This window comes from Lonchura striata, chromosome 12 (genome assembly GCF_050655825.1).
Source record: "Lonchura striata isolate lonStrDom1 chromosome 12, ASM5065582v1, whole genome shotgun sequence".
Lineage (NCBI taxonomy): Eukaryota > Metazoa > Chordata > Aves > Passeriformes > Estrildidae > Lonchura > Lonchura striata.
The window spans coordinates 20095088-20115436 of NC_140714.1; the positions used below are offsets into that span (position 1 = coordinate 20095088).

At 51.6% G+C, this 20349-nt stretch overlaps 1 protein-coding gene and 1 pseudogene across 2 annotated transcripts; both read right to left on the reverse strand.

Moving 5' to 3' along the window:
• Window positions 1-232: 232 nt before the first annotated feature.
• Window positions 233-19525, reverse strand: LOC144246994 (EF-hand and coiled-coil domain-containing protein 1-like; annotated as a pseudogene). The gene is made up of 3 exons (XR_014958207.1): window positions 18940-19525; window positions 17266-17672; window positions 233-3883 (listed from the first exon to the last, which is right to left on the reverse strand). The product of XR_014958207.1 is annotated as an EF-hand and coiled-coil domain-containing protein 1-like (transcript).
• LOC146766295 (uncharacterized) lies at window positions 3895-9431 on the reverse strand. The gene is made up of 2 exons (XM_085590171.1): window positions 9410-9431; window positions 3895-7192 (listed from the first exon to the last, which is right to left on the reverse strand). Exons 1-2 carry the CDS (start codon window positions 9429-9431, stop codon window positions 6255-6257), a joined length of 960 nt encoding a protein of 319 aa, XP_085446297.1. The 3' UTR covers window positions 3895-6254.
• Window positions 19526-20349: the final 824 nt, after the last annotated feature.

The following is a 20349-nucleotide window of genomic DNA, read 5'->3' on the forward strand; positions in this document are numbered from 1 at the left end:
CCTCGTCCTCTGTTGTTCTAAGCTTTAATAAACAGGCACATGGTTTTTTAACAGCCATCAGCCTCCTTTTAATTTCATTTTGCCTGTTTACCACAAGGAGGCCAAGCAGTATTTTGATGAAGGCCCATGTCATCCAAGAACTGGCACTCCAAATATTAAATCAATTCAAAATGAAAGGGTAGGGGGAGGCGGCAGTGAGCTGGCCCCAAAGGTTCAACTCTGCTTTTGTCACGGACATTAGCCAAGTTCCTGTGCTTGTTTTCCCGGACAATTTGTAGTCAAAGAGCTTCAGTGCCTTTGATCAAATCAGTCCTAAGAGCAGCTTGGGTCTGGGTCAGCCATTTAGACCTGAGCAGGGACTGGGGTCTAGCCAACAAAAGAATATTAGCTGCAGGCCACCCATAGAGCTTTTCCTATTAATGAGCACAAAGCCTTGATTTTTGTAAACAGAGGGATGTTGGGAGGATTTTTGCACCATCAGGCCGAGGCACAAGGCTCTGTGCTCAGGGACAGTGGGTCCAAAGGTTTATAAGGTATTTTATCTCAGCTTTGAATAAACTTGGCCAAGTGTCCCTTTGCTGTGCTCAGAAGAGGAAAAAACCCCCCCTGCTGCTGCACAGCTCATGAGGGATCGCTGCACACCTTAGGAGAGGCCATAAATACTCCTGTGTGCCTCATGAGGGATCCCTGCACAGCTCAGCAGAGACCCCAGAATATCCCTGTGTTCCTCATGAAGCCCAGGCCCAGATGATCCCACTGAAGGAAATGTGTCCTCAGCCCAGGGACGCCCCATGGGCTCCCCCAGCCCCTCGGGGCCCCGCCGCCGGTCACAGCAGCCCCTGCCTGGCTCCTGCCTGCCCACACCGTGGGCATCCACGGCTGCTCCTGCCCATGGAGCTCAGCCAGTGCTGCTGCCGGGTGGGCTTTGCTGGTGGAACCACCTGGACATATCGCTGACAACTCAATTTCTTTATTTGAACATAAAACGTGGGCCAAGCCCTGCCCTGGCAGATGGGGCCTGCCCACCTTCAGTCATAGCAGGGGAGCAGGGCCAGGGGGCTCAGGGGCAGAGGGTCTCGTTGTGGAGGGGTGGGTTTTGGGAAGGGCTCAGGATGGTCCAGCAGCTCTGGAACACGGGTCAAGTTCTCTCTGCCTGAGTGGTTAGGCTCCTCTTCTGAAGATGCACTGGTGCTCCTCTGGAAAAGAGCAGTGGCTGAGGCCCCAGCTGCCAGTGGCACACAGGGACCCTCCTGCACAGCAGGGCCCAGAGCTGGCAAGGCTCCCCAGTGTGGTGGTGCGTCTTTTGGAAGTTGTTACAACGATTTATTATATCAGTTAGAAGTTCAATGTTAGGAAATATTGGTTGGTATATTCCTGGTACCCCCTATTTTTTGCCATCATAATGGTTTCTTCCAGGTTGTTCACTCCTAAATTTCCCCTACACTTAGCTGTCATTCAGAGTGTCAATCTTCCTGTTCCTCCCCTTTCAGCCTTAAATAGATGTGTCAATCCAAGTTGTGCTACCCACCTCCCCTGTCTGTCATTGTAGCCACCCCCATTTGGTTCTTGAAAATTCTCTGTCAATCATCCCTGTTCTTTTAGTTGGTTGGTCTTCTGAGGCTTCTCCCCTCCCCTTTCTCTTCCCCATTGGTTATAACCCATGATGTAATCACACTGTACTCTGTCTCCATTGGTTATTCCATGTTGCCACCCTTTCACTCCCACACCCTTTATAAGATGTAGCCAGCTCCCATTTGCCTCGGCACTTGTTCTTGACTTATTTTGGTAATGCAGCCTCCTTGGACTGCATACAAGCGTCCTTTCCTTTATCCTTTTGTCTTGGCTCCTCGTAGCACCACAGTGCAAGCGTGACCATAGTGGAAGCGTGACCCCTGCCGCTGCACACACTGCTACCTGGCAATCTCAGTAGAGACCCAGGGGCAGCCACTCTCCTAACACCCACCGGCCGCTCCGGGGGATTGTTAGCCGGCACTCTAATACCCAGGGGCTGCCAGAAGGTGTTACACCCCAGCACGGCTGGAGCGGCTGGCACACCTTGGCCCAGCTGCACAGCTGCCCCTCGAGGCCCCGGCGAGCAGGGGACGGCTCTGGGCAGCTCCCTGGCCAGGAGCGGCCCCCGAGCGCCTCTGCCTTTCAGGGGCAATCTCGTCCCCGCTCTTTCTCCTGCCCACCTTGCTGTGCCTCTGCCCTGTGCCCCTGGGGCTGCTCTTGGCCAGGCAGCCTCAGGGGGAGCCAGCACTGGCTGCAGCCCCAGTGACCCCCCAGGACAAGGCCCAGCAATGGAGAGGCCAAGGAAAGCACTGGGCAGCAGCAGAACCCTCAGCAGAGTTCTTTGGAGAGCCATGGACTGGCCACAGCTCCACTGCAGCCTCTCTGGGAATCTTCCCTGACTACCAGCATCCTCCACTGCAGCCTCACTGGGAATCTTCCCTGACTACCAGCAGCCTTTAAAGGAAGTTTTTTGAGGTGGAGACCAGCAAAACAGTCTCCATTTTCTCTTCCAGCAATACCAGAATCGGGCAGAGCACATCATCAGGCAGAGTGCTGCTCCAGCCACAATGGCTGTAATCTTCATCAAAAAAGGTGTTCCCCAACAAAAATCTCTTTTCATGCTTTTCCAGATATTCTCAGCATATGTTGAGGTGCCAGCTGCATTTGTGGGAGCAATGGGGAGTGTGAGCCATCACTATTTTCCACTGCTGAGCTGGCAGTAGGGTGGATAGGGCCAGGATGTTCTCACTCTCTGTTTCCCCCAGAGCTGAGGCCTGCAGGCACCTTGCTGTCCCTTGGCACAGGACTGCTCAGTACCCAAAGCCCTGAGCCTGCATGCCGTAATTGTTCTGTGCTGTGCTGCTCTGCTCCCAGCAATGTGTGACAAAGAGGTGGATAATATCCTGTCAGCTGGTGCCAAATGCCTTCCTGCAGAGGCTGGGGAGAAGCTGCAGCCAGGCCAGGCTGGGAAACAGCCCTGCAGCCGTGAGAGCAGCAGCGGGGCAGCCGTGGATCCCTTCCCGCTGTGCCGGGCACGGCCTGTCCAGATGTGCAGGGAAAGGCCCCGGCTGCTGAGTCCCAGGGGAAGGGGGAGGGAAATGCACCCACCACAGCGTCTCTCCAGATCACTCAGCATCTGGTCCAGATGTCTGGCTGCCTCCAGGGATTTCTTGTCTCCTATGTCTTGCTTCATCTCTCTAGGACCTTAACAGAAAGGTGTTGCACATCTCCTTCAGGCCGCAGTGGCAGTGAGTGCCCCTGGGTGATTGGTGCCCTCCATAGCACTCCCTCAGCTCTGCCTTCCCACTCTGGAGCAGGGGCAGGGGGACCACGAGCCTGTGGTGGCCCCACACTGGGATGGAAGGAGCCCCTTGCAGGGCAGTCGGGGCAGAAAGAACTCCCTGGAGCTGCCAGCAGCTCTAAACCCAGCCCCAGCCAGGGCTGGGGCTTAGCAGCAGGAGCAGCTCAGGCTCCCTGGGGCTGGCAAAGGAGCTGTGAAAGGCTCAGCCTAGGGGCACAGACAGCCCTGGGCCCGGCCCCTTCCCTCTCTGCTCTTCTCTGGGGCTGCACAGAGCACGGAATGACACTCCAGCATTGCACATGGATGGAAGATGGACAGCTAAATACTCCTTCCTCCCACTGACAGCAATGCTGTGGGATCACTCAGGGCTTGAGAAAAGAGCGGGACAAATTTTCCTGAATCCATCAACCTTCAGAAGAACTTAAGGGAAATGGTAGAAGAGAGCTCTTGCCACATTGACACTGATTATTCTGTCAGGAAAGGTACATTGAGAACTTGCCTTCAGCATCTGGCAAAATCTTCAGGCCATCATTCAGCAGCATTTCCAAACATCCAAGTCAGGATCCCAATCTAGAAGGGAGCAAAAACCAGAACCAGTTATTGGTGTGCTGGTATCCCCTCTTTCTGTGGGAACTGGGTGCTGCAAGGGGGTCGGGTAAGGCCGTGGGATCCAGATGTGGAAGGACTAGGCCAAAGCTGCACAGGGGCCTGGAGAGCAGGGAGTTTTGTGGGGAATGGGATCTGCCCTCTTTGGGAGGGAGCACACCCTGCCCAGCAGTTCTGTCCAAGGGCTGTGACACAGTCCCAGCCCAGCTGATCTCACAGCTCGGGGCATGAAGGGATTGGAGAGCAGCCCAGCCAAGAAGGACTTGGGGCTGCTGCCTGATGAGAGGCTGGACATGAGCCAGCCATGTGCATCCAAAGGACAGTGCCCAGCAGGTTGAAGGAGGTGATTGCACCACACTGCTCTGGTGAGACTCCACCTGGAATACTGTGGAAGATGTTTCATATTGCTGGCCGGGGATCTATGTACAAATCAGGAATGGGATAGGACTGCTGAGGAACACAAATCGACCTGTTTCTTTTCTAGCATCAGTCTCATTACATGGTTGTGACAATGGGCAGATGCCAGCAGCTCACATCCCTGGCAGCAGACAAAGAACTTAATGTTACAACGTACTTTGAAAGTTTTTTGACCTGTCATACAAAGCAAAAGTATAGTGACAATAGATTTATCCAACCACTATAAGCAGCACGTACCTTTTCTCTAAAAAATGCTTGCTTCTTTCCAATACAATACCTACTTGCATTTTAAGCCTTAAAACCCAATGTACAGAACTCCATTAGTAAGCTTAGAACTTCCTACTATCTTGCTAGATATACTTTTCTGTAGCTTAGGGAGTTATTCTAGCCAAGTGTTAATACACAGAGCATTGTTCTATTTGTCCTTACTTTTCTATTTCTTATTTAATTTTTCTGCTGTTCTGTGGTTCTGTGACTCAAAACACACTCAAGCTAAGAAAGCCTCTGCAGATTTCATGACATGGGAAGGTTTGAATGATTCCACATGCTCATGGATAGCCAGGTTTGTCTTCCGCAAGTGAATTGTCCATGTGGCAGCTATGTCTTTTCCTTTGGGGGATTTATCAGAAATGCACAGAAAACTAACAAGCTAAGCATAAGCTTGAGGGATGCAATGAGTGCAACATATCACTAAAGGCATTGGTTCTGTTTTTGTAGTGTGTGTTGCAGGTGACCATAGTTTTTGCAGTTGGCAAGTAAAAATTTTCAGCTAAAGAACTAGCTGTGTGTCAGTGCTGTGAGCAAGCAAGGTGGCAGCTTGATCCTGGCCTGGATTCCTTCATGGGACTGTCTTAATGCTTCTTTTCTGTGGTTGTACTAGTCATGGAGTGACATGAGGAGTATACACAGTAACATCTGACTGTAGTTCAATACAAAAATTGAATACAGTTTGTCTTGCTCCAGTCTTTTGAGAAGACTCTTTTCCCTCCAGTCTTGAAAGTAACAGTTCTTGGTGCAGAACTGTTTTTTGATGACTTTTGTAGTCTTTGGCCATGGTCTGAAGAGCCGCTAGCCTTAAGTGACATGCTGGGCATTAAACCTGAGGCTTTGTGCAGGACACAGCATGGGGGCGGTTTCTCTGTGAAGGCTTTGGGGTTTATTTTTAAAGTCTTTAAAGGAGAAGGAAAATCTTTTCAGAGGCTTTGTACCAGGCATTAGATTTGGATTGGCATTATAGGCAGTGTCTTTGAGGTAGAGTAATTGTAAATTGACTTCACTCTTCACTGCTTCACTGTGAGAAGAGTGGTAACAGGAGAAGTTACTCTGGGGGATGTTTGGGATAAAGCATAAGAAGACAGGTGTGGAAGGACAAGAGATTTCCTAATAAGTTGTTGGTGTCTTTGGTACCAGGGCAAAAACACAAAAACAATGTGGAAACCCAATATAGAGAGAAAGGCACCCCCATACAAAATGTTCAGTACCCCATTTTATACATAAGTGGGTATCACAGAACAGAATGACAAAAGCAGTGCTGAAGTTTCATGCTTGTTATCCTCCTAACCTGAAAAGGCCTTGCAAGGATGTCTTTGGATTTTCAGATGCATTTTTTGATGGAGAATAGAGCCTTAGCTCCAGGCTTGAGCATTTGATTTGACTTTTATTTTTGCAATTGTTAGTAGGGGCTGTTTTTGTCTAAAGTAGTATCATTCCTGACACTGGTAACAGGGCATACAGTAGTTCCACTGTTGGGTGGGTATGCTGCCAGGGTTGTGCCCAGCATGGCTGGAGGACCTCCATGGAATCAGTTCTTTGTCACCTGTGGTTCAGTCAAATCAACCTGGCGTCTCTGCTGATGGTGCTCACGCCACTCCAAGGAGGTTGAGATGTCACATTCCCTCCTTAGATTCTCCCGCAGTGTTTAGAACTGTGTGCTGCGGGACCTCCCCCGGGATTGGCTCCTTGTCATCTGTGGTTCGATGAAAGAAGCTTGGCGTCCTTGCTGAAGGTGCTCACTCCTCCTTGGGGAGGCATGGATGCCCTGTTCAGTCTGTCTGTCATAGCATTCCATCCTCCTTGGATTCTCCATCAGGAGCAGCGTGCTGCAGAACCTCCGTGGGGTTCGGCTCCTTGTCATCTGTGGTTCTCTGTAAGAAAGCTGGCGCCTCTGCTGTTGGTGCCTGCTCCTCCCTGAAGAGGCACGGATGTACCAGTAATGCCTTAGAGCTCGTCCCTCATCGCGTTCCATCTCCCTTAGATACTCCGTCAATTTTTGGCTGGAAGATCTGTGTGACCTCTGCCGGGATCGTCTCCTTATTGCCCTCAGTTCTATGAAAGAAACCTGGTATTCTTGCTGACGGCGCTTACGCCGCCTTGAGGGGGCACGGACTTGCCGTTGGGTCCTTTGGCCCTTGTCACGAGCAGTGTTCTGAGCCCTGCTCTGCCGCTGTCTCCTGCTGCTTGAGTGGCTGTAGCCCTGGGCCTGCTGGACCCTGGTGCGGCCATTGTGATGCCTCCTTGGATACCTGCTTTGGCTCTTCTCTTGGGCCCTACCACGGCAGCTGCCACTGCGGCTGCCACCACGGCTACCACTACAGCTTCTGCTGCAAGACTTGTGGTGCTGTTGTCCTGGAGAATGATGCTGACATCCTTCTGTAGAGCGGGACCCAGCTCGCTCTCCTTGAATATGGCTGGCAGAGCTGACGGACTCCTCCATAGAGTGCACCTCAGAGTTACTGTCTCTCACCTTGTGGAATGTATGTGGGAAAGGTGACTGGCGTATCAGGCCTTCCACTCTTCTGTGGAACCACTCTACCACGCAGTAATAACAGAAAGGGCGCCAATGCCAGCTCACGGAGGCTCAGTCATTAATGCCAGCTCAGCAGATTGAGCACCTTTGGTTCTCAGAAGCACCTGGACGTGCAGCCCGGGACACCTGGATGGTGCTGGCAGCAGGGAAGAGGTGCTGCTTTCTGCCAGGTCTTCCTCTGAGGCTATTTTGCCCTGCAAACCAAAGAGATAAGCTGGTGTGGTTCCTGGTGCTGATGACACAGTCTGCAGCCAGCAGCAAAGCTACTGAAGTTGAGCATTAAAGAACTGCCCACTCTGCCTCAGCACAGCACTTGGGCTGCCACCAATGCCAGGGACCATCCTGGGTCAGATGAGAAACACTTGAGTGTCTTGGCATGTTCTAGCTCTTGAGGCAAGATGGTAACTGACCTCTCTGATATGTGCAGGCAGGAGCTGGGACACTGGGAGAGGAATTCCTGGCCTCTCAGCAGCTGCAGACAGAGCCTGAGTGCATGGCAGATTGGGACCAGCACCCTAGACCCTGTCAGGATCCTTGTCCAGCAAATCTTCTCTGTGCCTTCAGAAAGCAGACAATGGGATGGAGGCCCTTTTTCTTCCCCCACATTCAGATGTCTGTACCCAGTGGAGGAGGCCAGACACTGTGGCCTTTTGGGGCTTCCCCAAGCATCCAGAAGGCTTGTTGTCACAGGTGTCACAATGACTCCCCAGTGACTACGTGGGGCTTTCAGGTTCCACACCCAGAAGACACAAACTCCAGCCCTAAGAAATGAAAACTTCTAAGGCAGCTCATCTCACATGGCTGCTCCACTCAAGCAACATCCTAATGCCATATTTTTAATATAAATTCACAGGTTACGCTGATGATACTCAGCCCTATGTTCTGTTTTAGAAATAAACCAACGCAAGGCATTTCTTACTTCTCAGTCTACTTTGCAGGTCAAAGAGGTGACACTCCACTGGAGCAGTCTGTTCAGTGTGCAGCTCCCCACATAAGTAAAGATGGACATTCTGGAGTGTCCAGTAAGGGTTCAGAAGATGATGAAGGGTCCACGAAGACAGGCTAGGAGTGCTGCCTCCAGGCTGCTCAATCTGGAGAAGACTCTATAGGGGATCTTTTCCAATGTATACCAATAACTGAAGGGAAGGTACAAAGAAGCCAGACTCTTTTCAGGGGTGTCCAGAACACAGAACGTCTCTCAGAATATTGGGGAACTTTTTTTTACTGTGAGGGTGACCAAGCACTGTCAGGGTGCTTGTGAACTCTCCCTCCTTGGAGATGATACTCAAAAGCTGTCTGGCTATGGTCACGGGCTAGTCAGAAGTGCTTCCTGGCAGAAACCTGATGGCCCCAGTGTCCCTGCTGCCTTCTTCTGTGGTTCTGGGCTCACAGCTGGGCTCTCCTCACGATTCCTTCTCATTTGCTTTTCTCTCTGTGTTTGACCTTAAGTGCTGTGGGACCTCCCCTGAAATGGGCTCTCTGTTGCCTTTCATTCCCTGGAGGAAACTCAGTTCTCCATTACTGTTTCTTGTGCCTCCCATAATAAGCTGGGACTGGCTCTTCTGGGTTTAGAGTTCAGCCCTCATCATGGAGTGAAACCAATTAAAGTGCCACAGCTTGTCTCAGTCTTGGTAGATAAACAAACTGTTGTTCACATAAGTCTGATAAGCCCAGCTGAAGTAGTCTTTCATTAGCTTCAGCAAAGACGCTACTTTCATTCCGCAACTTCCGTGTACTCTCAGTCGAAAACAAAGCACGAGACTGGCACTGGTTGCACAGCATGGTAGACGATTCAAAGCATAGCATTGTTGTAGTAGATAGGGACAGGCGAACGGAAGATTTCGGGATGTGACGGAAAGAAAGACCCCCATCCCCCTCTCACCCTGCAACATGTTATCCATTACCCCAAAGAATGTAACCACACCTAACCCAGTAGTCTTCCACTCCTGACTAACCCTAGAGACCCTGCCAACCCCCCCCTGACATAGCAGAGTCCCTAAGACTATTTAAACCCATGAGATAAGATAATAAAGGCTTTCGACCGTCCACCACATTGGTGTCCTGCGTGTGTTGTTAGCCCGAGTGGCCCAGGGGAGACTGGGCTGCCGTGCTGTTCCTTGAAACCAGGTCGCCTTGCCTTCCCCTGAAGGCAACATAACTGGTGCCGAAGCCCGGGAATAATTCGCTCGGGCAGCGGGTGTCGCCTGGACAAGAGCAGCGGCCAGACCGGTAAGACCGTGTTCTCGGCGAGGGACACGTCCCCGGACCCGCGATCGTCATGGACGCCATCGCCAGGGTCGTAAGTGAGGTTCATAAGCAATGGGGGATTGAGTGTAAGCTCAAAGACTTTTATCTTGCTATAGCAAGGCTGCTTGAGCTTGGGGCAATTGAACGCCCTGTGGATGTTTTGCATCCGGAGATATGGGAAAAATGCACAGCCATGCTGGCCGAGGACACGAAATCCTCAGGCAGCAGCAAATGCCTTAAGGTGTGGGGCAAAGTAGAGAAAGCCCTACGCAAAGCAATAGAAGAGCAGGAGGCATGGAGCGCAGCGCGTACGTGTTTACTGGTTACACCCAAGCTAGGGGTAGGGGAGGCAACGCAAACCGCCCCTGAGGACGATCCGCCCGGGAGCAGGGATCCGGGGGGGCCCGGCGCGTCGCCCCCCTCCCCAGGCCGGGGCCCGGGGCCCCCCGCGGAAACCTCCCAAAAATCCGCGGCTTCCCCATCCGCCCCGCCACCGCCGGTCGGTGGCCCGCTGCCGGAGGTGCAGCAGAGCGCAGAGTTCTTTTGGTGGAGGCTGGCAAGGGAAGCCAGAGGCGCGGAGGCCACGGCTTGGGAGGAGATCCTACCCACGCCGCCCCCGTATCCCTTTGAAAATGGCACCGGCAGCCAAGGGGAGGGGCGGGGCACGGGCAGTCTCGGCACGAAGAGCCCAGAGGTGCGGAGTTTGACTAATGCGCGTGTGCGGGAGAAAGAGGAGGAGAGCGGCAGAGGGCACGGAGCCAATCGGCAGCCGTGCCTGACGCCGCCACCATGTAAGGGAGAAACCCCCCCCTGCAGGAGGCAGGGCGAGCCCGGGGGGCGGCAGTGGCGCCACCCCCAGGGGGAGGAGCGGGGTCGGAGCCGCACAAAACGGCACCGAGCCCCGGAAGTGCGCTGGCATTCGACTTCCGACTCGGAGTCCAGCAGCAGCTCCGGCAGCCCGGAAGAGCTGACGGAAGCCAGTTGGGAGTCTGAAATAGAGGGAACAGAGCCAACGCAATTTAAAACAAAACCAAGTAAAGCTTTAAGCTGCACCGAAAAGCAGCCACAATACGAACCAGCCCAGTTTACCGACTGGGGAGAAATAAAAATAGCCTGTGCTGAATGGTCCCCAGCGGCTGCCTTACAAGCCTTCCCGGTGAGGATCACCGGCCCGGAAGGGAGCCAGCAGAGGGTATATACCCCGGTAAACCCAAAAGATGTACAGTCAATTGTCAAAGCCATTGCAGAAAAAGGAATTAATTCGGCCATGGTCTCCACATTAATCGATGGTCTTTTTAGTAATGACGACCTGCTTCCCTTTGATATTGAGCCAATAGGTCGCATGATACTTGATGGTGCGGGAATGATTGTGTTTAGACAGGAATGGGAGGATAATTGTACAAAGCTATTAGCCCAAGCATCTGGCGCGAGGCAGCCACTACGCGGATCGACTTTATCCAGGCTTATGGGAAAGCACGATGATATGATCATGCCTCAGCAACAAGCCACGCAGATGCGGGCTGAGGAGGTCAGGGCGACCACTCGGGCTGCTAGGGAGGCTATTTGTGCAGCCTCCCGGGTCGTAGCCAAGCCGTCGCCGTGGTCCACCGTGAGGCAAGCAGAGAGCGAAAGCTTCACGCAGTTTGTGGATCGCCTGCAGGCAGCGATAGACTCCTCTACCCTGCCGGCAGAGGCAAAGGGCCCCGTGGTAGCTGACTGCTTGCGCCAGCAGTGCAACTCTGTCACCGAAGATATCTTACGTTCCCTGCCAGCCGGAGCCAGCCTGGCTGACATGATCAGACATGTAGTGAGGGAAGAACACCTGACACCCATTCAGGCAGCCATACACACCCTGACCAGTGCCATGGCGTGTTTCAAGTGTGGTGAGGCAGGTCACATCGCGATGAGCTGTCCCCACCCGGCATGGCAGCCCGCCGCGGCGCCTCCACCCCAAACACGCCCGAGAGGAGCCTGTTGGAGCTGCGGGAGGAAGGGGCACCTCGCCAAGGAATGCAGGTCCCGGCCCCAGGGAAACAGGAGAGGGAAGGGGCGTGCGGGCCGCACTCAGCCTCCTCCCGCCGCGAATGCAAGGCGGCCCATCTATGCCAACCCCCAGTGGGACGGGGTGCCCTTATACCCCATACCCCCACAGGAGGCAGCCAGCTTCATACCCTCGCCAGCGAATTTCGCAACACAGCCTGCGGTACCTTTGTACCCACTACCGCCTCAAGCAGCGTCCGTGCCGCAGGGTCAGCAGGGGACGCCCCAGAACGGGACCCCTGGGTGGCCCTGGCCATGAAAATAGGGAAGGAGCCCCCGAAGGTGTGGGGGATGTGCCGCCTTTATGGCAGTCAAGACCCCCATGTCATAGGGCTTCAGTTTTGGGCAGACACAGGAGCAGACTGCTCGATTTTTCCCCAAGCACTGTGGCCCCGACACTGGCAATGCAAAGAAGTCCCCCCAGTGAACAGAGTGAGAGGGCCGTCCCGGACTTAAAAATCACCAGACCCCGTATGGGTCGAGCAGTGGCCCCTGCCAAAGCCTCAGATGGCAGCCTTGCTAGAACTGGTTGACCTCGAGCTGCAAAAGGGTCACATAGAGCCCTCCACCAGCCCGTGGAACACCCCTGTGTTTATATGCTAGAAGCTACCTTTCTAACCCCAAACGAAACCAAACCGAACCTGACTAACTCCTGTTGACTTTGTTATGATGTTAAACCCCCTTTCTACGAAGGCATTGCTTTAGACACCCCCTTCAGTTACTCCACAGCCAGTGCCCCCCACCAGTGCAGATGGGACACTCCCTGCAGAGGAATCACCCTGAGTCAAATCACAGGACAAGGCAAATGTTTTGGCAATGCAACTTTAGCAAAGCAGAAAGGCAACTTCTGCACTAAAGTTGTCAAGCCCAACAGAAAGACCAATAAGTGTGTGGTCCCATCCGCATCTAGAATGTGGGTTTGCCAGCGATCCGGAGTGAGTCCTTGTGTGTTCCTTGCCAAATTTATTGACTCTATTGACTTCTGTGTCCAAGTTCTGATTGTTCCTAGGGTCCTGTACCACTCAGATGAAGAAGTGAACCACCTTTTCGAAGAACCTGACAGACTCCACAAAAGAGAAATAATCACAGGTATAACTATCGCAATGCTGCTCGGCCTGGGAGCAGCTGGTACAGCCACTGGTGTCTCAGCCATCGCAACCCAACAGCACGGACTCTCTCAGCTGCAAATGACCATCGATGAAGACCTGCAGAGGATCGAGAAATCCATCTCCTATCTAGAAAAATCAGTCTCTTCACTTTCAGAAGTAGTTTTACAGAATAAGCGAGTACTGGACCTCTTGTTCATGCAACAAGGAGGACTGTGTGCAGCTTTGAAAGAGGAATGCTGCTTTTATGCAGATCATACGGGAGTCGTTAAAGACTCCATGGCAGAACTCCGAGATAGACTGGCTCAGAGAAAGAGAGACAGGGAAACCCAGCAGAGCTGGTTCGAATCCTGGTTCAATCAATCACCTTGGCTCACCACTTTAATTTCCGCCCTGGTAGGTCCACTGGCAATACTGCTTTTAACTGTTACCATAAAACCATGCCTGCTGAACAAGCTAGTCTCGTTTGTTCAGGCCCATCTAGAATGGGCGAACATTCTGTTCGTGGGCCAGCAACAAATGCTGTAAACCAAAAACTGCAAATACAGTCAGTTGCAAAAGCCTTCAAAACTCACCTTGCGAGATTTACTCAGGTTTACCAAACCCCTTTTTTCCTCACCAAGTTACAAGTTTGTACCTCACTCCAGTGCCTATATCTACGACTACCTCATTTTATTTATGAAAAGGAGGGGGGAGATGCAGTAGATAGGGACAGGCGAACGGAAGATTTCGGGATGTGATGGAAAGAAAGACCCCCATCCCCCTCTCACCCTGCAACATGTTATCCATTACCCCAAAGAATGTAACCACACCTAACCCAGTAGTCTTCCACTGCTGACTAACCCTAGAGACCCTACCAACCCCTCCTGACGTAGCAGAGTCCCCCAAGACTATTTAAACCCATGAGATAAGATAATAAAGGCTTTCGACCGTCCACCACATTGGTGTCCTGCGTGTGTCGTTAGCCCGAGTGGCCCAGGGGAGACTGGGCTGCCGTGCTGTTCCTTGCAACCAGGTCGCTGTTGTCTTCCATGAAGGCAACAGTATTTTATGACCTCCTTCACTGATCTATTTAATTACTGTGCTGCTGATTAATGCAGCAACATAAACCTTCTGTCAACATCTCTATTATGAAGTTTATTTCGATTCTAAATGACCTCACTTTTTATTTCTTACACTGGGATCAGAAATATGGTTGTTAAATTGTTCTATTCCCTCCAAGGCTTTTAAAGAGAAAAAGAATATGGACACTTGATTAAGTAATCCATTTTTAAGCCACCTTCAATGTAGTATAGAATACAGAACGAAGTCATATTTGGCAAGAACAATTCTTGTCAAATCAATCCAATTTCCTTTTCTGACACGGCAAATGGCTCAATGGGTGAAAAAAGCAATAGATGTGACATTTTCACTGTAGTAATATCTCAATGTAAGGTGTTTTTATAAACAATACTTAGAAATCATGGGATTCTATTAGAATACATGGATGGTGTCACCTTGTGCTGCAGCAGAATTAGTGTGGGGGGGGGGGAAGGGAGACTAGGGAATAGTGGTTAATGATTTGCCCTCTGGGAATAATTCCTGGGCATTGCATAAAAATGGGACTTGCCTGACTTCCTAAACTGTCCTGTCATCAGGCACTGGCAATTACACACTTTTTATACAATACCAATGGTAAATATGCAATTTCTTGTGTCGTCTTTTTCCTCTGAAATGAATTGAGCTCAAGCTTTTCAGGAAGGAATTTACTGAAATTTACCTTTAAAGTTGAGCTGACTCACTAACTTGACCGGGAGTTAAAAAATAAAAGCTGAAAGACAGTCCAGACAGAAACCTGACACATGGATCAGAGCAGGAAGATCAGGATGGGCACCTGAAGAAAAGAACGATGAACTATTTGATCAACCAGGCTGGTTTAGGAACCCAATGATGTGACAGGGCCAGTTCAAACCCTGGCACAGGAACCTGTGCACTCAGAAAAAGTTCATGTTTAAGTCATACACATTTGCAGGAATATGAATCTGGAATATGAAATCAAAAATAGCTGATTTTAATTACACACTCCAATTTAGGACAATGTTTAATCACTTGCAGGTATTTAAACACCTTCTTGCCTGAATGCAAACTGTTGTTTCCTGCATTAGGGATTATAACTTAAGGTCATGGTTGGGATTTCAGATCTAAATGATAGCAAACAGGTCTCAGATGAAGGTCTAGAAGAGAGATTTAGATGCTAAAAGAGCTTTGAACATCTAAGCCTAAAGGAAGAAAGCATTTCCTTTATAAATATGAAACTATAAACAGGAGCAGTGTGTAAAGCTCATAGACTGGACTCATTCTTGAATATGATTCTCTCTGGACGAAACTGGACTTTAGCTGGAGGAAACCTGTGGCTCACCAAGCCAGTAAAGGTGAATTCTCAGGAGAGATACCTGCAATTGTCAATGCTTTCTGCAGGACACCCAAATCCCCCCCGTTCCTCTCCAGCACTACCTTGCAGCATTAGCTCTTGCCAAATCCAGACCCTGCTCACAAACTCTGTGTGGCACCTGGCAAGGGAGAAAACTGCTCACCGGAGTGGTGACTGAAACCCAGCCAGACTTTAACAGTACACATAAGAGCAACTGAAACACAAGCTGACTTAAACCAACAGGATGAGCGACACTCTGGCCAAGGGACAGGCAGAGCCTGTGGGCTCCCAGCTGTCCCTCCCTCTCCACACCTCAGCCAGCCCATCTCTTCCCCTCACCAAGCGCTCCCAGCAGCTCACCCAAGCCACAGCCATGGATGTCAGCTCCTGCACATCAGGAGAAAGGGATTGTCTCTGAGCAGGAGGCCTTTGGGCTGCCTGAGCAGCAGGGTGGGCAAGCAGAGGGAGTGGGACAAGCTGGGACAGCCAGGGCTGTGTGGGGCAGAGCTGCTGCTGAACCCTTTCCCCACCCTAACACACAGCTCTGCACTGCTCATTCACCATTTTCTGCCACTTGGGACACCTCTGTGCCACGCTGGGAACACGTGGAGCGATGGGATTCCATGTGTTATGGAATATGAGCACAGGCATGCAAGACACAATTATCATCATGCATCTCTAAGTTAAATTGTTTACACCAAGAGCTGTTTCACTGGATGGGGAGGTGCAGCTGCTTTGTGCCAACAGAGAATCTCAAAGGCTGGAAGCTGGCCTGGGCCTCTGCTGAATGTGCTACAGGGCTAAAAAAGGGGTGTACTTCCTAAATGGTCAGTCCAGCACCACTCCTGAGCTTGACAATCACTTTAAATGAGCATGCCATTTAAAACTAAGTATTATAAATGAAGGTTATTGTACAAGGAGCATATCATTTACATTTCTAAACTCACACTCTTTGTTTTGATGTAACCCACAAAGTTCCTGCTCTGCAAGGCCAGTGGACATAGTTTATTGCCTTTAAACCTGATCCAAGGTGATCTTTTTTATCCTTCACTGTACTTTGGAAAAGCAATTCCACGGGACAAGAACTCATCTTAAATCTTTGGTGCTCATGCCAAGGAGAACGTGACAGCCCTGACAAGCTGTGTGACCCCTTGTAGCACCAGGAGTTGTGTCATTCGTCCTTGACAGCCATCTTGAACATCACGTGTCCTCGCAATGGCTTTTAAATCCTACAGATGTTTAAAGAAATACTTATATTTTCTTTGATCTTCTCCAACCATGCAAGTATTAACATACACAATGCTGACAGAAAGACACTGGATAAAATGGTTATTTTTAGAATTTCCTCACTTCATTAAACAATACAATAGCTATGATGCCACAAATAACACACTATGAATTCTTCTTATCAGCAAACAGAGGAAGTGTGTGTTTAGGAAAAGGCAAGGACTTCAGAAGATGCAATTCATTAAACTACTAGATTTAGTACTGTAAGTAAAAATATATCTATAAATATGGTTTTGCTTTGGGTTAGTGAGAAGATAAACTAGATTTTATTCCATAGGTCAGTCTGAAACTTGGGCAGAAATGTCTTAACACTTAATAACCATCAGTGAGTCCGAGTTTTGTCGGAGATAAAAAGCAACAAAAGCACGTGACTATTAAATTAATGACCAACTTTCTGACTTCTGGAAGGATTTGTTGATGCTATTACAAAAGTGGGGTTTAGTTGGCTCTAGTGTTTTTCCTTTGAGATTCCCACTCTGTTAATTTTATGGGTTTAGGAACCTTTCAGCTCCTCTATTGCCTATTCTGTCAGCAAAGAAGCAATGAAGTCACAGCAAGTTTCAAAACACTGGCCAGAAGTTGTCCTTGTGTGCTTTTCCCCAATTCCGAGGACAAGTGGAAGAGCTTTCTATGAAATGGAGGGTCAGCCATCTGATTACAGCTGGCTTGGGATGGGACCTAAGGACCAGGAAATGCAGTGAAAAAAGGAAGTGTGTTGGAAATGGTTTCTGAAGAACTGTCAGCAATTTGCTTTGGGGCTTTCTTGAAGCATTACCATGTTGAGTTCTTGTGCTGTGTGTCTTGAGGAGTAACTTCAGCTCTCTGTAGATCAGTACCCTGACTTTGGCCTGGAAGACTCCCAGGTCTCCTGAAGACTCCTACCAAGAAAATGGATGAGCAGCTTCTAATTTCCCCCAGGCTAGATTTTACAAGGTGATTTGGAGACATCTAATAAGCCCCAACCAGTGATTCTCAAACTCACTTGTGTCCCAGCACAGTGATTTTATAGGCACTTTGTCAGACTCCAACCTACCTGTAGTGCTGCAGTTGTGATTCCAGCTGCTGGATGTATATTTGCAGATGTGGCACCTCGTTAGCTCTCACTTCCAGCTCCTTCACTTTGCCAAGACTGTTCAGGACAGCGTGTCTGGCCTCTTCCACCTTCCTCCTCATCTCTGCCTGCTCCCTCTTCAGGTTACGGTTGCAGTCTTCCAGGCTGACCAGAGCTTCCTGAGAGCTCTTCAGCTCCTTCTCCAGCTCCTGATTGGACCTGATGGCTTCTTCAATCTGCCCATCCCTGGAGCTCTGGATGAGCTCCATCTCCTCCAGGACACTTTGGAGGCACTTGGTCTGGGAGTGCTTCTGTGTTAATGGTCTCTTACCCCCTATGAAGCAGGATCCTTCTTCTGTATGGCTGGCATGGCTCTTCCGCAGCCCCACCTGCAATGACCAGGAGCACAAAGCAGGGAGAAAATGATAGGTTTTAATTAAGACTGAAAGTAGCTAGATTGGGCTTTGTTGGCTTTTTTTTTTTTAATCACATAGAGTTGATCAGCAACTAAAGCTACTTGACCTTTTGCCAAATACAAAAACAAGGAAACAATCTCTGGAAAGTAGTTTTTAATACCTAGCTATACATTCAATTTTCAAATTACTCACTATCATGTTATTGCACAAGTTTCTGTATAGCTTTAATGTCATCACTATGGTCTGTACTCAGGAGTCAAGAAGTCTGCTGAAAAAGATTTCCAATGAAGTTGTGTTCAGAAGAAGAGAGCAGGGAGCAGCTGGGGGTGTTCTGGAGCTCTCCTCTGTTGTTTTCATTTTTCCTGGAACCTCAGACTGGTGACTTCATGGCTGCTGCTGATTTCCTTTCCCTTTTTTAAAAACAAATGGTGGAAGTGTCTTTGACCTGCCTTGCTGGACATTGTGAAGAGAACTGTCATCTACTGCAAGTGAAGTGTCACAGGTGGAGCAGGATTCTGTGAGTGCTGTGTGAGTATCAAATCAGAGCTGGTCAGAGCTGCCAGAACAATCGGTCCACGCTGCCCTTCCCTGCTCTGCCTGTTCCACGCTGTTTCATGCCAGAGTAATGGAACTGCTGTTAAGTGTGTCACTCGAGCCAGGACAGCAGAACCAGCAGAAGCCAGCCCCGGAATTAATGGTGCTCTGCAGAGGAGCCCCAGAATATTCATCAGCCTGCCTGCAGAACTGGCTCCAACTCTGAACTCTTGTGACCACACTCTGAAGAAAACATCCTTCTGATATTTCTTGTAGGCACTTCTGACTCAGACACTGCATCTGCTTGTGCACGTAAGAATCCGAAAGTTCTTACTTTAGGAAAAACCCTGCGGTGGTGCACATCCAGCATATGCTATCAGCACATCCTGACGGCACATGCAGTAGAAGAAGCAGCAGCATTGTACACGTGGGTTTGTTTAGCTGAGCTCCCCTACACTTTAAACAGAGTGCTCACCACAACTATAGCTAATGGCACACCGGTGCCATACCTTGCTCCTTAAAGCCTCCCTGTAACTCAACTTTGCAAAGCAAAGTTAATGCCGAGGCTGAACAGGCAACCGCGGTCTCGGTGCGGCAGTGGAGGGGCTATAAGCACCGACTTTCCGAGAGCAGCATCTCTCCCGAAGCACTCGGGCCCGGCCGAGCCGCCCCCGGGAGGCCGGTGCAGAAGCCGGCCCGGACTCACCTGCAGCGCCCGGCACCGCGCCCCGCTGCTCTGCAGGGCGGCGCGCAGGTCCTCCCGCAGCTCCCGCAGGTGCCGCTCTCCTCCCGCAGCCTGGCGATGCGCTCCTCGGCCGCTCCAGCGCCACCATCTCCTCGCAGCGCTCTGGGCAGCGGGGCCCCGGCGGCCGCCGCTCGGCGGGGGCTGCGCAGGCGGATCGGGGTCTCGATGTGCTCGCTCTCCCGGCCCGGCGGCAGCCGCGGCCCCGCGCGGGTGCTGAAGTGGCCGCAGAGCCGCGCGTGGAACTGGCGGAAGGGGAGCTCGGCCGAGAGCCCGTCCCACAGCCCCGCGCACTCCTCGGGCTCCGCCGCCTCCTCCAGCCCCAGCACCCGGCACAGCGTGCGGCAGTCCTCGCCGGGGATGCGGCCCGCCCCGGCGCGGTCCAGGCGGTGGGAGATCTCCTGCGGGTGCTGGTCCAGGCCGGTGGCCAGCACGGCGATCTCGTTCTCCACGCCGCGCTCCAGCCCGTAGTGGTAGGCAGGGCGCTGCCCAGCCACTGCGTGCGCCGGGCCGGCCGCCCGTAGGGGTCCCAGCCCTCCGGCGGCTCCATCGCCCCGCCCGGCCCGCGGCGCTGCCCGAGCATCCCGAGCGCCCGCCCGGCCGAGCGCTCGGCCCCGGCCCGCGGCGGGGCGGGACGGGCGGGGCGGGGCCGCCGCCGCTCCAGCGCCGCTCGCCGAGCGAGCGCCCGGCTCGCCCCGCAGCGGAGCCGCGTCCGCCTTTGTCCGGCACGGAAAGGGATTCCGGCAAAGCGGCCCGGTGCCGCCCCGCTCCGTTTGTCTGCCAGGCCCGCGCCCCAAGTGCCTCTCTCATTTCTTAACTCCTTCCTCCCTTCTGCTTTCTCTTTAACGCGAGCAGGACAGCAGCATCACACAATCCACTTGGACAAGTAAAGCTCGTGAACGAGTCAGTGCTTCCACTAAATTAAAAACCCAATGTGCTTGAAAGCCGACCTTCTGTGCGCTCAGACCTCCTCAGCTCTGTCGATGAGGTGACTTTATGGTGCTGCTGTGTGGCTTTACAGAGGTCTGCGATAGAGAAGAGTAAGCGTTAAACTCGCTCAAAGGAGCTGCCCAAAGCAGTGACTTTAGTCTCTCTTTGGCTGGGGAGTACGATCGGCCTTGTGGAACGCAGGCAGCAGCACAAGCAGGGATCCTCCACCAGCACGGACATGCCACAAGCCAGGACAGAGGGGGACAGAGGGGACCATGGCCCCAGAGGGGACCGTGGCCCCAGAGGGGACTGTGGCACCAGCCATGCCCCGCTACCATGAACAGGGTGGCAAAGCCAGGTGCTGCTAACAGGCGGCATTAACAATCCAGGAAAGGCATCATGAGGAGCCAAGTTTGGGGACCATCCAAGGAGTCCTATCAAGAG